The sequence below is a fragment of the Neovison vison genome, chromosome 3 (assembly GCF_020171115.1).
Source record: "Neovison vison isolate M4711 chromosome 3, ASM_NN_V1, whole genome shotgun sequence".
Classification (NCBI taxonomy): domain Eukaryota; kingdom Metazoa; phylum Chordata; class Mammalia; order Carnivora; family Mustelidae; genus Neogale; species Neogale vison.
This window is the reverse complement of record NC_058093.1, coordinates 98776408-98793622: the sequence shown is the minus strand read 5'-3', so window position 1 is coordinate 98793622 and position 17215 is coordinate 98776408. Positions and strand designations below refer to the sequence as shown.

The 17215-nt window shown below is 45.2% G+C and overlaps 1 protein-coding gene across 1 annotated transcript in view; it reads left to right on the top strand.

Moving 5' to 3' along the window:
- Positions 1 to 4938: 4938 nt before the first annotated feature.
- Positions 4939 to 17215, top strand: part of GPR39 (G protein-coupled receptor 39) — a 203334-nt gene continuing 191057 nt past the window's right edge. The window contains exon 1 of the mRNA XM_044242596.1: positions 4939 to 5946. Coding sequence (XP_044098531.1) covers positions 5091 to 5946 — 856 coding nt within the window. The 5' untranslated portion in view covers positions 4939 to 5090. The remainder of the gene's footprint in view (positions 5947 to 17215) is intronic.

Sequence of the window (17215 nt, the reverse complement as noted above, 5' to 3'; positions counted from 1 at the left end):
TCCTTTTCCCAATGTCCTCCGTGTTATTCCTTATGCTCCACAAGTAAGTGAAACCATATGATAACTGACTCTTGCTGCTTGACTTATTTCACTCAGCATAATCTCCTCCAGTCCCATCCATGTTGATACAAATGTTGGGTATTCATCTTTTCTGATGAAGGCATAGTATTTCATTGTATATATGGACCATATCTTCTTTATCCATTCATCTGTTAAAGGGCTTCTTGGCTCTTACCAAGTTTTTAAAGAAAAATTTGTTGAAATCTGTCATTTACCTTTGGCTACAGTGTTTCTTGCCTTACAGAACTTTATTTTTATTTATTTATTTATTAAAGATTTTATTTATTTTTTTGACAGACAGAGATCACAAGTAGGCTGAGGCAAGCAGGCGGAGTGGGGGGGGGGGAAGCAGGCTCCCCGCTGAGAAGAGAGCCTGATGCAGGGTCTCGATCCCAGGACCCTGAGATCATGACCTGAGCCGAAGGCAGAGGCTTAACCCACTGAGTCACCCAGGTGCCCCCAGAACTTTATTTTTAATGAAATAAAGTTTATCAACCTTTTTCTTTAGATTCTGGGATTTGTGTCATAAGATTAAAAACCAATTTGGTTTTTAAAATTCTCTAGTGCTTTATTCTATAATTTAATGATTTCCTTAATGATTAAAATCCAAAGACTTTAATCTTTGATCCACCTGGAATTTCTGTTATAATAAAGTGTGGAAGTAGGTATCCAACTTCTTTTTTGTTTCAAGATGGCTAACCTGTTATCTTAACAAGAGTTATTGAACAATCCATCTTTCCTTATTGATTTTAAATGCCACCATTATCATAAACAAAATTCTTATAAGTACTTGTTTTTTTTCTTGGACTGTCTCTTTTGTTTCATTATCTGTTTATAGTATCACGGTTCCATAGAAATATTATGCCAGCCACAGATGCAAGCCAAATATAATTTAAAATATCCTGATAGCTGCATGAAAAAAGTAAAAAAAAAAAGATATGAAATTATTTTTAATGTGTTTTATTTAATCCCCTATAGTCATTGTATCACTTCAACAGGAAATCAATATGTAAAAACAAATTTATATTCCTTTTCTCAAATAAAGTCTTTAGGATGTGGTGCATATTTTACGTTTACAACACATCTCAGAACTAGCTGTATTTCAGGTATAATTAGTGGTATGTGGTTAGTGGTTACCATATTAGAGAGCCGAAGTCAGTATTTTTGTTAAGCTCTGTGGCTGATTTAGTTCTATTTGGAAGGACTGGCCTTTGTAGGCTTGGGTCAGTGAAGCGTCTTCAGTCAGTGGTTGCAACTTTCTAGCTCTGTGTGACTTTGAGCTTTCTTTGGCTTACTGATATGCACTATTTTTGTGTTTAATATTCTTTAAATATTAATTTTGCAATTTTGTTTTGGGTTTTCTCTCTGACCAACAATTGTTTCAGCCATCTTTTTTTTTTTTTTAAATTTTGAGATGGTAGAGTTTTAGAGTTTTCACTTTCAGTTTTCTGGTTCTGTTATTACTTCTTAGTGACACTGCATTATAAATAAAGTTATCTATGCTATACTTTTTGAAAATTATTGAAGTTTTCTTTGTAGCTTAGAATAGTCACTGTGATTATACCATTAACCTTTGTAAACAAAGAGTTACTTTTTAGAATATAAATTGTTGATTGAGTAAATGTTAAAAATTTGAGCATCTGAAATAATTTAAATTTATAAAAATACAATATATATGTATGTGTGTGTGTGTGTGTGTATGTTTACTTTGGGTGCCAGTGTAATATTTAATTTTAAAAATGAGATTCAGTGCCAAAAAAACATGTGAAGGCCACTAGCCTACATGAAAGGTCACCTAGAATGTGTGAAATGTGAGGATAAATTTCTGAAGACCCCAGAGGGATCTGAGGAGAGATGATATCAAAGGGTACCTAAAGTATTCTTTTGTCTCACTTTCCATTCCTTTTTTTTTTTTTTTTCCCCCTCTCTACAAACGCTAATAAAATACATCTAGATTACACAGACCCATGCCAGGTGTTACACCAGTCTGTTATCAACAAGTGAGAGCACATCAAACAGTTTTTAACTGGTCTTAGGAAAAACAAAGGTGAAATGAAAATTTAATTCTCCTGGACTTTGGTTCAAAATGCGTTTTTCTATCTGCATTGTAAGGAACAAAATTTAATTAGCTCAATTCTCACAGTTTGGCCATGCATTTGTAATCTTTGTTCACACTTTGGGAGCAAAAACTTTGATGAAAGAAATTGGACAAATAATGGAAATCTTGTCTGAACAGAGCAAATTGCAATTATCAAATATGTTGGGGGATGATTGGCGTGCTGCAGCTGGGGAGAGAAGAACAAAAATCCCTTTCCCTAACATGCCCCTGCCTAGCCTGGCACAGCCTTGTGCTGCACACACAGAGAGCATTTCAGAGTGGAAAGGGCTTTGGTGCCAGGCAGACTGAGTTCGAATCCTACCTCTGACCCTTTCTGGCAGGTCACTTAGGTCCCCTGAACCTCAGTCACTTCGTCTGCAAACAGGATAATGATATCCTCCTTCTAGCCTCATGAGGATTGAAAGAAATGAATTACGTGAAAATGCCTGCATGCGATAGGGGTTTAGGGAATAACAGCCAAAGGAGGAGGTCAAAGGATCTGTCTGGGGTGGATACTTGTGAGCTTACCCGGTTGTTTTTTGGCGAGGAGAAGGAAGTGGGCAGAGCTGAAGTTGAGTATATATGCTGCTGCTGCTTCTGGTAAGAAGGTTCTTTCTAGAGCTTCTCATGCTCTCTGAGATAGCAAACAGCCAGCACCTTTTGCAAAGAACTCCATGGAGGATTCTGATGGGCAGTTAAGAAAGCCTCAAGAGTCCACACATACCCCGTGTGTTTTGTGTGACAAATTTAAGGCCATGACGATCATGTAGCTAAGCCCAGTCCAGTTCCTTATTACTATAAGGAAATGAGTTATGAATTTCCCAGCCAGCAAGTAGGTCAAATAGCACACGTGAAAAGGGTGGTATGACAAAACAAAACATTGTATTGATGTAGCTGTGGAGAGGTGCCAGAGAAGGAGAAGAGAGAGTTCTTGGCTTTGGAGTTTGTAATTTAACGCAGAGAGCTCAAATAGACTAAATAACTATAACCAGGTATGATATTCATTGTAAAGATCATTGGCCATAGAATCCCCCTTCTTTTTTTTCCTAAACAGTGTCAAAATCAAATATTCCCTGAGGTTCTCAGACCAGGTGTCCAGGTTTGAATTCAGAAAATACAATCCCTGTGTCTCTATGCAAATCATTCAGGATTCACTTCTATAGTGCCTATGGTGATCCCCAAATCCCTTCCCTGTTAAGAGTGTGGATTTAGGGTTTGATAGGTCTGAGCTCATTTTCAGGCTCCTTGCTGACTCTTTTATGGTCTTGGGGAAGCACTTATCCTCTGGACACCCAGTTTCTTCATCTTTAAAACAATCACATCACAGGGTGGTTGCTGTGATATTTTAAGGATGGTTTTTAGCACAGAGCCTCAGCTAGACCCTTAGGGTGGACACATAAAGGGGATCCATTTTCTCCCTTCAGAATGGTGGTTTTCCAACTGGGGTGATTTTGTTCCCCTAAAGGGCATTTGGGATGCCTGGAGGCATTTATGGCCATCACTGTTGGGAGGGCAGTAGGCGTCCTCGTAGGAGCTGACTACTCCACAGTGCATAGGACAGCCTTCTACTGCTCCATCTCCATTATCTGTGATTTTGGAATTAGAAGCTGAAATAAGCCCATGAGAGGTGTTCCTCTCTCTGAAGAGAGGGAAAATGGCCTGATCCTTAATGCCATTTTTATGCTATGTCCCCCCTTGGGATGGCCTTGATGTCCTGGCCATAGCTTCCTGCGAAAGGACGCGTCTCCCATCAGCGACAACCTGGAGAAGTGTGACATCTTATGCATACACTTGTCCCCAGTTAAAGACTCCCCTTGTCCTCTGCGGGGAGAAGGGCCTGCGCCAGGGAGCGCAACCCCAAGGAAAGAGCGGCGCTCCTCCCGTGCCTCCCAGCAAGGCCTGCCAGAGCGGTCGGTAGAACAAGAGGCTTTGGAGAAAGGCAGGGCGTTTATGGGTCTGCAATTAGTTTGCCTGGGGCTGACTTCGTGAGGGAGCGCACAGCCCAGAGGTGCACTAGAAACACCCCGATTGCCTTACCCCGATTGCCGGAAGGCAGGGCACCGAGGAGGCCAGTAATTGCTGGCTTCCTCAGGGCGGCGGGGCCAACTGGCTGGCCGCGGAGACAGGCACCCAGGTCCAGCCGCCCCCGAGCTGACATGGCACAGCATTTGAGGGGACAGCCGGGCAGGGGAGGGCAAGTTCGTCGTTGCCAGCCTTGGCAACTTCAGCTTCCGCCGGGCCGCGAGTCCCCGGAATGCGCATGGGGACTGGCGGTCACCGCTGGAGCGACTGTGGCGGCGTGGGCGGCGGGCCGACCCGTTGCCCCGTGCTCCCGAGCCAAGATTTGGTTTCGGGACCGTGCCGGCGCGCTGAGTCAAACCTCGCGGCTGGGCTGGGTCAGCGCGGGGGCCGCCGACCACGGCGAGGGAGCGGAGGTTAATGATTAATCTCGGACCGCTGGGCCGCTAGCAGCTCCCGAGTGGGCGCTTCAGGAGAGCGGGTAGGGGCCGTCAAGCGGCAGGCTGCGGGGACGGTGGCGGAGGGCTGCCGGGCAGGGCCCGCGGGGGGCGAGAAAGGCTGGCGCTAGGGGGTGGGGCGGGGTCTGCAGGAGCCACACCCCGCGCCGGGAGATTGGAACCTCCTTCCTCCGCTCTCTCCCCGCCTCACTCATACACACACACACACACACACACACACACACACACTGCCCAAACTCCACCCCCAGGCGCCTCCCAGGCCCCTGCTAGGTTGGGCTACTCCAGGAAGTTTCCCTGAAAGCACCAGAAATACTAAGTTACTCTTTCCAGGTGATTAAGAGAACGCTCTGGGCCCTCGTTGGTGAGTTGCAGCCCAGAACTCCAGGCTCTGCTGGGAGGAGGAGGAAGGGAAGTCGGAAGAGGTCTTCGGACTTGGTGGCCCGGTTTTCATCCTCATGGCTTCGCCCCGGGGCCCCAGCAGCGAGTGCTCCCATGTCATAGATCACACCCACGTCCCTGAGTTCGAGGTGGCCACGTGGATCAAAATCACCCTCGTCTTGGTGTACCTGGCTATCTTCGTGGTGGGCATTGTGGGGAACAGTGTCACCATTCGGGTCACGCAGGTGCTGCAGAAGAAAGGCTACTTGCAGAAGGAGGTGACGGATCACATGGTGAGCCTGGCTTGCTCGGACATCTTGGTCTTCCTCATTGGCATGCCCATGGAGTTCTACAGCATCATCTGGAACCCCCTGACCACGCCCAGCTATGCTCTGTCCTGTAAGATTCACACTTTCCTCTTCGAGGCCTGCAGCTACGCCACCCTGCTCCACGTGCTGACGCTCAGCTTTGAGCGCTATGTGGCCATCTGCCACCCCTTCCGGTACAAAGCTGTGTCTGGGCCCTGCCAGGTGAAGCTGCTGATTGGCTTTGTCTGGGTCACCTCCGCCCTGGTGGCGTTACCTTTGCTTTTTGCCATGGGAATTGAGTACCCCCTAGCGAACGTGCCCAATCACCGGGGTCTGCCCTGCAATCGCTCCCAGACTCGCCACCACCAGCACCCGGAGACCTCCAACATGTCCATCTGTACCAACCTTTCCAGCCGCTGGACCGTCTTCCAGTCCAGCATCTTCAGCGCCTTCATCATCTACCTCTTGGTCCTGGTCTCCGTGGCCTTCATGTGCTGGAACATGATGCAGGTGCTCATGAGGAGCGGCCAGGCTGGGGGGACCAGGAAGGGACAGGAGCTTCAGCTGAAGAAGTCGGAGAGCGAGGAGAGCAGGACAGCCAGGAGGCAGACCATCATCTTCCTGAGTGAGTCCTGGGTGGAGGGCGACCTGGGCGCTGGCTTCCCTCTCCCCCACCCGTCCCTGCCTGTGCTCTTCAGAATCACAGGTGTGGCCTTAAATGTGTACACTTTCCTTTGCTGAGACTGAGGAGGCATAGATCGGAACCTCTGAGTGTTTCTTTTGTATGTTTTGGGAACTTGGGATGCAGTGAAAAGAGCACTAGGCCAGGAGTCAGCATCTGTGCGCATTCCAGAACAGCAGCTCTGTGACTCACAAAATAGCTGGAGTCAAATGGAGTTAAACATACTGAGGGACCAAATAGGAAACGGGGAGAGATGAAAGTCCTCTGAGAAGTTCTGTGGAGATAAAAGGGAGAGTTCTTCTCCAGTCCTCTTTACCCTGGAGAACCTTCCCCAGGCAATTCGATTTTGTTCCCGTTCTTCTCCTCCTTGGGAGAAGCACGCGTCAGGAGCACACCCTCTCCAGGCGGCAGCTACATTCTCTTCCCCTCACCCCCTCCAGTGACCTACCCAAGTCCTAAGAAACTGGAGCTCTCAGACACACTCCTCAGGATAGAGCTTGAGTTTCTGCTGTGGTGGTTTTGTTCCTTATCGGAACCGAGAAACATGGCAGGGTCTGCCGGCCTGTTTGTCTGATCCAGAAAATCTGGTGTCCCAGATTTCTGGGACTTGATTGATCATCCAAAATACTCAATGCCTTGCCGAGAAAACTGTTTTCCGAACTTTCGTTGTGGTGCAAACATTTCAAATCGGGTCCTTGTGCATGTCAGGGAGGAAGGAGCTCACGGTCCACAGGGTCCTTTCCAGTGTGGCATCAGGAAAAGGAATAAATCATGGTGCTGTTTGTTTTGGTGTGGGAAACTTGAGTAACAGGTTTCAGGGCCAGGGGAGAGAAATTCGAAGGAGAGAGAAATTCGAAGGCACTTGAAGAGGGATGGAAAGAGCCTGCCCCTGGGTTCTGCTATGTCCCTACAGCTGACTTAGATTTCCTGTGTCTGTGTGAAATGAGAGGAGAGGGTTTGCAATTTCTGGATGCCTACTTGGCATCAGGGGCTGTAGTAGGTAGTTTATATTTCCATTTCAGAGGGGAGGAATTTGAGGCTTAGAGAAGAGAAGATCTAGTTCAAATAAGCACAGCTCCCACATTCTGACCTTCTTCCTCAGGGCCAGGAGAGGAGAGGCTCTGGGTGGCTCGCACAGGCTCCTGTTGAACAGAAAATGAAACAAAACAGGACTTTGACAAGGAAGGTGATTAAATTGGTGGTGCTGCTGCCTCCTAGGGCCAGCTTTTCTGGAAGTTGGCTTTAAGGAGTCCGTAGCAGGTGTTGACATCCGTCCGGGGACTTGGGCAGGGCACCCAACCCAACTCACTCTCTCTCACCTACCTCCTGCTGCCCAGAGGAGTCCAGGAAGGAGTAGCTAGTAGATTGGCTACTAATTCTACTAATTCTGGAAAAGCTAGTTCTCTCTTCCCCCATATGCCCTTCAGCATATCTTAAACTTTTAGCAGTAATTTATACCTTAGTGTGAATTAATCCATCCTCTCTCCCCCTGCCCCCCCTTTTTTGAGTCCAGTGTACTCTCTCTCACTCTAATTTAGGAATTAAGGTTTCATTTGACCAAGGAAAAATAATTGATTTATCTTTGTTCTCTGTTGGACCAAGCTCTGTAGGTTTATTATTATTATTATTTCTCTGAAGAGTGGGTATTTTTTTTATTCCCCCCCCCACCACCCCCCGTGGGTATTATCCCAAGTTGCAGTCAGTCTTCATTTTGTAGCATCAAATTGGAATGCCACAGACTTTTACCTAGAAATGAATAGGACCTTGGGGATCATCTCATCCAGTTAGCAATTGCCTGGAATGAGTCTGTTCTCCCTGCTGCTCTCATTCTTTCCTTCTAGTTCTCTCCTTCTTCCTTATAACAACTATGTATTAATCGCCCACTGCTTTCCCAGGCATAAAGATTGTTGACTGGCAATCAGGTGCTCAATGTGCGATAATGTCTTGAGGGAATTTACCGTTTGTAAATTTCCTCTGCAGTAGATTTTCAAAGCAGTTCTTGCAAATGTCCCCCTCTCCCAATGAATTTCAAAGAGCTTTTAAAAATAGGAACCTCACCGATTAACTCAAGTTAGGAAATAAATTAATGGAGTGAAGAGGAAGAAATCATGGCCTGCTTCCATCAGACTAATACAATGCAATTTACTTGGTGGGTTTCATAAAACTCGGGCTTTGGGGCATTTTTAACCCAGAACAACGGAATATATAAGTTGTTTACAAATCGCTGAATTTAGTATAGTGATTTAGCTGTCTTTTTAGCATTTCAGTTAACAGATGTATCAAATTAAAACAAATATTTGCTCCTTTCAAACATATTTTGCATTTAATGTGAAACGTAAATGACGACATAGCACAAGATGTCTTTCGAGCTCTTGAGGCAATAAAAAAACAATTAAGGATTCGTCCCCCTCATTGTTAAAAATGCTAACTTCTGCACAACAGAAACAAAATTCATAAATCTATCCAAGATGAGGGAGTCTATGTAGAAAATATTAATTTTTCTTTCTGCACTTTTGCTATTGTGCCTCAGTCTGGTCGAGGTGCTGGGCTGGGCAGATCATGAAAACAAACTGGGAAATCAGGGAGAGAAAGAGAGGTGGGGGCGCCTCCCGGTTCTCAAGCAGTTTGCAGCAAAAACGATAGTAATGTAGAAGAGCACAGTCTGAGAAATGTGAGTGTCTCTTGCCTCTTGTCAGCTCAGGGAGAAACCAGTAGGAGGCGTATTTCCTTTTGGATGGTTACAGCAAATATGGCCGCAGTAATACTTGCATGATGCCAAAGGGAGTTTGTTAGTCTGGAGAAGAAGAACCCCTGCCTTTGGCTCTTTATTCCTTGGATGCTCAGAATATGCAACAGAAACCTTCTTTTCCAAAGGTTTTCCCAGACCTTCCGTTTTATCTTTTTGACCCTCACTTGGAGTTATTGACACCGTGTGTCCCATCTGGGTCCTCGAACTCACCAAGTTTGTCTCTGTTGCACACCTGGCTTACTGTCCAATGTCACCCACTGGAAGTGGAACAACAGAGAAGTTTGAAAGAACTGTCGTTTTAATTCGTAACTTTCAAGAGCTTAAGGTGGTTGGGACTCAGTTATACTTACCTCCTAGAAATAAAAAGCTCTATAGATAATCGTGAAATTACAAAATTACAGAAACATCATACAAGGTTCAGAACTCTATAATAATGACATGCCTTTGCATGCTGATTTGCTCTCCTGAGTCAGGGAAAGGGGAATTGAGTGTAGGGGCAGGAATTGCAATGTCAACTTGGGTTACTTATGGGAGAATGTCTTGAATATGGATATCATCCATCATGTGTATCTGGGTGGAAAAAAGATGAAGAGTTGCTGCTATAATGGACTGCTCTAAACAGAAGGTTGATGTGTATTTAGGTATGTATGGGATGCCCAGGGAGAAGAAGAGAAAATGAGCTGAGAATTGCATCCTCTGGGTTTCATGTCTCCTGTGTGTGCAAGTCAGAAAGGAGGGACCGAGGAGGAGCAGCTGCGATGGTGACTGTAGGTCCTCTTTATCCGAGGACAGTTACTACCTAAAAGGAACTGTTAAAGTTAGCTCCTTAGAACTGAGTCCCAAATTAGATATGGAAAGAGGTCTGATTGGGACTTCATCATGAAAAACGAAAGGGCAATTCCTGAAAAGAAATTTGTCTTCTGTTTTATGAAACATAGCTTATAATTATATGTTAATTCTCATAATAATTTTTCCAGAATGATACAAGTGTGGCTTTTTTGAGGGAATAATTTTTCTGACAAAATTACGTGATTGTCTTTGTGTTTGATTTTCTCAGCAAGATGGTAAAGAGGGCTTTCTCCCAAGGGCTTCTCCAAATTCTTTGCTATTCAAATCATCCTCACTGAAGGGCCTCTCCTGGCATCATTCTTGTCAATTTTCCATTCTTTCAGGATTAACTGGTCTAATTTGGCCAGACCTTCCTTTGTTAGTGACTTGCCATGTGATTCGTGTTTCTCTAGCTCCGCTGTCTCGACTTCATGAAATTCTGCCCCTTGTGTGCAGACCATTCCCGCAAAATAGAAGTAATTGAAAAATCAATCCCTATACCCTAGTGTATATCAACTGATTACATGAAAATGGAGGCCTTAAGATGGTTCTAAGGTGCCAAACGAATTTTAAATACAGTTGACCCTTGAACAACAGGGTGTGAACTGTGTGGGTTCGTTACAATGTGTGTGTGGGTTTTTTTTTTTTTTTGGGTAAATACGGTACAATACCATAAGTGTATTTTCTCTTATGATTTTCTGAATGGTGTTTCCTTTTCTCTAGCTTACTTTATTGTAAGAATACAGTATATAATGCATATAATATATAAAATGTGGGTTAATCATCTGGTTGTTTTTGGTAAGCCTTCTGGATAAAACTAGGCTATTAGTAGTTTAGTTTTGGGAGAGTCAAAAGTTGAATGCCCTTCAACAGATGAATGGATAAAGAAGATGTGGTCCATATATACAATGGAATATTATGCAGCCATCAGAAAGGATGAATACCCAACTTTTGCATCAACACGGATGGAACTGTAGATTATGCTAAGTGAAATAAGTCACCCAGAGAAATGCAATTATCTATGGTTTCACTTATATGTAGAACATAAAGAATGGCAAGGAGAGGGAGAAGGAAGGGAAAAAATGAAGGGGTGGAAATTGAGGGGAGACGAACCATGAAAGACTGCGGACTCCTGGAATCAAACTGAGGGTTTTAGAGGGGAGGAGGGTAAGGGGATAGATGAAGTCAGTGATGGGTATTAAGGAGGGCATGTATTGAATGGAGCACTGGGTGTTATATGCAAAACAATGAATCATGGAACACTACATCAAAAAATAATGATATAATACTGTATGGTGACTAATATCACATAATATAAATAAATAAATAAATAAATGAATATGCTTTAAAAAAAAGAAAGTTGAATGCAGCTTTCTGAGAGCATAAGGGTTGGTGTTCTTAACCTCTTTAGGGATCAACTGCACTTGCTTTCTCTTGATTAGTTTAAAAACTGGTCTTACAAGCATGTTTATGTCATTAAATTTCTTATCAAAGGCTATTTCTTTGTCATAAAGACCTATTGCTGGTGCAGTCTCATGGGGAAATACCATCAAAATGAACTTAGTGACTTTTTAAATGTAAGATATTATTTTGGCTCAAATGTTTGGATGTTGCAGGAAAAAGTTTTGCCTCAAGTGTTCGGGATACTGCCTCTACTCTGGAAAAGAATTTATTGGAGTAGATGTGGTTGTAATAAATAGTATTTCATGTGTATTTTTCTATTTGTGATCTCTGTCATAAATTGCCAGTGTCCTGTGAGCAGCCTGGCAGACAAATATAATAATGCTGCTTTATTTTTATAATCAGGCTGTCTCAAAGATTTCATTTCTCTGTTGGAGAGATGCATAGTTCCTGTGGAAGGCGATATTGGAATCCCAGTCCCCATTCATTAGCTTGCCTGTTCATCTGTCTTAGTTGCATGCCTCATGGGGGCTGCCAAAGTGTAATAAGGCAGCAGAAGCCTCAGTCAAGCAAAGTATTCAGCTTATTAATGCTAAAACCACTCAGAATAAAAGCCATTTGTGAGTGGAGACAGCACAGAGGAAGAATATTGAATTAGGAGTCACGCATCCCCATCCTGCCCCACTAGACAAGGTCCCCTGTCTAGTACCCTGATCAAGATCCCCGTCCACTTGAATGATGCTATCATCTCTCACTGCCTTTTCCTTCTGTCCACCTCTGCTGCTGTTCTGGAACCCTGGGACAACCTGATCAACTCTCCACCTCTAGTCCTTGTCTTCTTTGCCCCGGAGGGAAGACTGGTCATCACTGCTGCTGTTAGGTCTTGTTAACAGATAAATTTTTAGCCATACCTGGGCCCTCTCTCTGCAGAGCACCATTCTTTGCCAGCACCTTTGCAGAGCATGAGCTTCTGGAATGCCTTTCCTACTTTGTTTATTTCCCACAAGTGTGTTCTCCAGGTGAGGGATCTCGAATTAATGTGTCCTCAGTGGAGGAATAGCTAGCTGCATGGGCTCCTGCCCTTGTCCAAGCTGTCCTTCTTCATGCCAGAGCCACTGGGATTCAACTGACACCCTCAACCCCAGCGCCATCAAATCTGAACCTCTGAATGGCTTCCCATGGCTCTTAGGTCAAGGATCAACATCCTTGACGTCAGACCCCTCGTGGTCAGCTGCTTCTCCAACGTGATGGAGGGCAGTCCTCCCTTTATCTTAGTGGGCATGGCTGTCATGACAAAACACCACAGTTACTATTTGCTTGAGCTTTAAGCTTTCTAGAAGCTTTGAAATCTGAGATCAAGGTGCTGGTAGAGTTGGTTTCTGGTTTGCAAGTAGTCATCTCCTTACGGAGTCCTCACTTGGCTTTTCCTCTGTGTGCATGCACGGAGCAAGGACAAAGAGACAGACAGATACACCTCAGGTATCTCTTCTTATAAAGACACTAGTCCTGTTACAGTAGGGCCCCACCCTTACGACCCCATTTAACTTAATGACTTCGCTGAAAGTCCCATTTCCGTACACTGTCCCAGCAGGTGTTAGGGCTTCAACGTATGTATTTTGGGGAGACAAGATTCAGTCCACGACACCCCTTAATTGCTCCACTCCACCAGCCCCCTTCAGTTCCCGCTTCAACGACTCATGGTCAGGCTCCCTCCTACCACCCGGCCTTGGTGCACATTATCTCTCCGGGCTGAAATACTTTTCTGTCTCATTCAGTACTCTACCTGCCCCCACATCTGGCCCCTTCATCGAGTTAACATCTTCAGATCGCCCACCCCTCCCCAGGAAGCCTGGCTCCTCCTCCCAGACTTGATTAAACTTCCCTTGAAACAAGACTCACAGTCATGATTTTATTTTTATTTCTTTTCCTCTTTACTTTCTTTTTTCCTGATTTTTCTTTTATGAGTTGAACTGTGAGATTATTTGATTGATGTTTTTCTTCGAATTCTTTGAGGGCAGGAGCTCTCCCTAATGTTGCTCAACACTATACTTCCGTCCCAGGACAGTCCCCACGCACAGTGGGTGTGCAACGGCTGTTTGTGGGGCAGAACAAATAAATCGAAGGATCTCAGCTTGCATTGGGAAGTGATACTCTGTTTTGCCTCGGGCATGTGCTCCTCTAGACGTGTCTCTTACCTCACGATCCTTTTGGTCAGTCTGAACCAAAGATGCCTCTTTGAAAAGAATCTGATTCCTCCCAGTTTCCCAGGAAGTCAGGCCACCCTGGAGGACACTCTGGATTTTCTGTCCCCTGAACAAAGATGTAGTCTGTGTGAATTGGCCGGCATGCACCAACTTTCACCATATGTACCTGCCAGAAGTAACCGTGAAATGAAAGTGATTGGGGTGATGTTTAACAGTCCTTGTTAAGATCTGTTTAACAAGACGTTAATGCAGGGAGACAGCGCTCACAGTGAGTTCCTAGCAGGCCCCTTTGCTACTCGTTAAGGGGGCGGGGGACTCAGGGTCAAGGGAAGTGGGATGCCGTGAGGGTCATATTTAAAAAGACATTCAACACGTGTTTTCTCTTCTCCTTAAATTGTATGTACTTGTAACCATCTCCTTCCTGTCTGAGTCATGAGGCTTCCTGCCCTGGGGCGGGGGTGGGGGAGGAGGAGGACAGGACGCAGGACTTGCGTAGTACGGAGGTGCATGGTTGATCTGTTTTCAGGCCAGAAGCTGGATTGCTTGACGTCTCCAACTAGCCAACTGTCATGAAAGCCAGGCTTTAGGAAGGGGTGAAAATGGGCCTCTAAACTGTGTATGTCTTCCTTGAATGGATGTCCAGCTCAGCCTGGTGGCCTAGCTCCCCCTCCACACAGCCAATTCCAGGGAAGACCATAACCAAGGGGCTTGAAATTTCTCCTTGGAAGCCCGTGGAGGGTGTTAAGGAGCAGAGCAGTACAGTCAAATGGATGGTGCTGCCCCTGCCGAGACGGCATTTCTTGCATTGAGGTTGGAGACGAGACATGCTCCCAGATTGAAAAAGAGAAAACCCTTCCTTGGGCCGCAATCCTGGTAGAAGAGCTGTTGCCAGTTAATTCTTCCTGCCATCAGCCAGAGCTCTGGCTCTTGGTTTGTTCAGTCTTGCTGGTGTTGCAGGCCTCCACAGCCGGAGACTGACTCTCCCTCCGCTCAGCCTCGGGTTTTCCCAGCACAGACACTCCAGCTGCCCAGAACTGCTTTGGCTCAAGTCAGGAGCAGCTCCAGGTTGCCGAGCTAGGACGGGGTATCTCTAACCGTCTCTGTGGTGCAGTGGCCTTCTTCACAATTTCAAGTCCCTACTTCTTCCTTGAAGGCCCCCACACTGGACTCCCTACAAAGGACGAGCCATCTCAGACATCTCTCAAATCGGGGCGGAGATGTGTTTTCCCCACTATTCTTGGAGCTCCCTGAGACCAAGGACAGTGCACACTCATTTTTTTTCAAACTTCCCTACTTAGGGAGTGAGGACACAGTGGCTGTGCACTTTGTAGGTTCGGGGATTGAAATCCCCTGACACCGGCGTCTGCTCCCGGAAAGGAGGGAAAACACATACACTTTGACCCTTGGGAAGTCACTGTGATTTTATCTGCCTTTTTCCTCTCCTCCCCTGCGGTAGGCTGAAATCACAGATGGCTCTGGAAGTTCCTGGGCTCTGGTGTACATGCACCTGCTCCCCTTACTCAATCGAGGTGCTGCCATGAAGGGATTTTGCAGGAGTAATTCAGTCCCAAATCCGTTGACCTTAAAATAGGGAGATTTTCCTTGTAGGCTTAATCAAGTCACATGACCCTTTGACTCTGGGTCTAGAGGTCAGAGACAGGGAAAGTCAGAGATTCAGAGGGGTTTGATAGAGAGGTTTGATGAGCAAGAATTTCTCCACATGGTTTCAGAATGTAAGGGGATCCCTGGTAGGAAATGTAGGTACCCCAGAAGAGCCAAGAGCCAGTAAGATAGTGGGGACCCAAATGAGCTCAGACAGATTTCCCCCAAGAACGTCCAGAAGAGAACTCAGCCTGGCCAATAACTTGAGAGCCTGAACAGAGATCCCAGCCGTGCTGTGTCTAGATTCTCATCTACAGAACTGTGAGCTAATAAATAGATTTGTGTTAAGCCACTAGGTTTGCATTAAGTTATGATGTAACAGTTAAAAATGAATACATTCTCTGAGCTCTGATGAGGGGGCTCCAGGGTAAACATATGTCCTGCCTCAGTTATTTCTTTGAACCCAGGCCCAGTCTCTAGAACTGTATCTCTGATAAGGCTCACCTTCCAAACACTGCACTCTTGGCCCGGCCATTCTTTGATTTACTTCCATTTACTGACCCTCTATGAAGTGTTGCATGAATAGGACATTTACCAAGGTCCAGGGCACCACAGAATTTTCATTACACAGGTGCCTGGTTGTCTTAGTCGTTTAAGCACCTGCCTTCAGATCAGGTCATGATCCTGGGGTCCTGGGACCAAGTGCCCCATTGGGTTCCTTGCTTGGTGGGAAGCCTACTTCTCACTCTGCCCTTCCCCACCCCCCCATTTGTGTTTGCTTTCTCTCTCTCTCTCTCACTCTGCATGCTCTCTCTCCAATAAATAAAAACAAGTCTTAAGAAAAGAGTTTTCATTAAATTTTTAGATTCTTATTTGCGAATTCAGAATGTATGGGTTTGAGTCCCACCAGCTGGATTTTTGGGAATCTTGGAAATCTCAGTGGTCAAAGAGGAAGACTGTAGTGGATTGATCTAATTATCATCCTTTCGGTAGCTCTTTTTCCTCACAGCCTGGCACTTAGTAGGTGCTGAATCAATGTTTGGTGAAGCAAGGAATGTCTGGGCTGCTTTGCTGCTTCCTGGAGCCTCCCTCACCAGCTCCAAGTGGAAAAAGCGGGGGAGGGAGCCAAACCCGATGCTGAAAGCCGGTCTGACAAGAGAGATGTCTTGGGCTAACAAACTTTACCATTTTCTGACATGAGGGTTTCTGCCAACTGAAAAAGTTGACAACATTTCCTCTTTGCACTTCCTGTAAGAGCCATTCTGGCAGCTGGGGGCTTTGTAGATGTCTCCTCAAGCGGCTTTATGCATCTCAAGGGTGGCTGGGTACTTGGAGAGCAGTGGTGTTACCAGCATCTGACAGATGGGGATCAGGAGGCAAGGCGGCGGTGTCAGATTGCTATTGTACTTGTTAAATGTCTAACTGGCTATGAACCCAAAGGCATGCAGAAATGGGAGTCAGGCCCAGTTGGGAGCAATGAGGTTCATTGAACTTGTAGAGAAGAGCCATCTTCTTTCTCTAGTGAAGGGGAAAGAAATCCAAATTACCTTAGAAATGAAACACCGCACACGGGATGTTTGGGTAGAGCTGAAGTCATTTGGTCTTTGACTTTATGTGTTATTATTCTTTGGAGGACATGATAAACTCAGCAGAAACAAAGCTTTTTGGGAAATTCATGGGTTTGCTTTTTATATGCTGCAATTCTGAAAGATTAAATACCGTGTTGAAATGACAGCTGCATATTTTGTTTATTTAAAGGAGAGCTGATGGGTTGTCACTGTTTTTTGAGTTCAAGTTTGTCCCTACAGGGGAGGCAAATGGAAGGCCTTGGTGGTTGAGGGTTGTTTTCCGGAGGATAAAGGAAACTTCCGTGGGAGCAATCTGTTTTCCTTCTTAGCCTTGGGGTTTTCTCACTACTAAATCTCTTGGAAGGCTCACTTCCTCTGGGAGGCCTTCCTGAACTGACTTTTGGCTGTTCCTCCAGCAGGTCTTTGAGTTTTGTTTTGATGGTTTATTCCTCAAGTATTTATGAATGCCTAAAATGTGCAAGGTTTCATTTGGACTGCAAAGATCAAGACACTGATTTGCCCCTTCAAGGAGCTTTGTATTTCTAGAGTTGGGGCATCAAGGAATTTTATAGAAGGAAACCTAAAAATACTCCTGATGAAGGGTGGGGGTAGTGGCTGTTTTTGAAGTAAGCTGGTTCTGGGCTCCAGAATTTTCCATGGGATAATTAAGTGGACTTCACTCACCCCAGAGATGTCTACAATCATGGTAGTCACGGTGTGGTGTATGGATTTGCAACATCAGCATCAACTGGGAAATTGTAAAATGACGAGTTTTTTTTTTTTTTTACTTTTTTTTCCAATTTATTTATTTTCAGAAAAACAGTATTCATTATTTTTTCACCACACCCAGTGCTCCATGT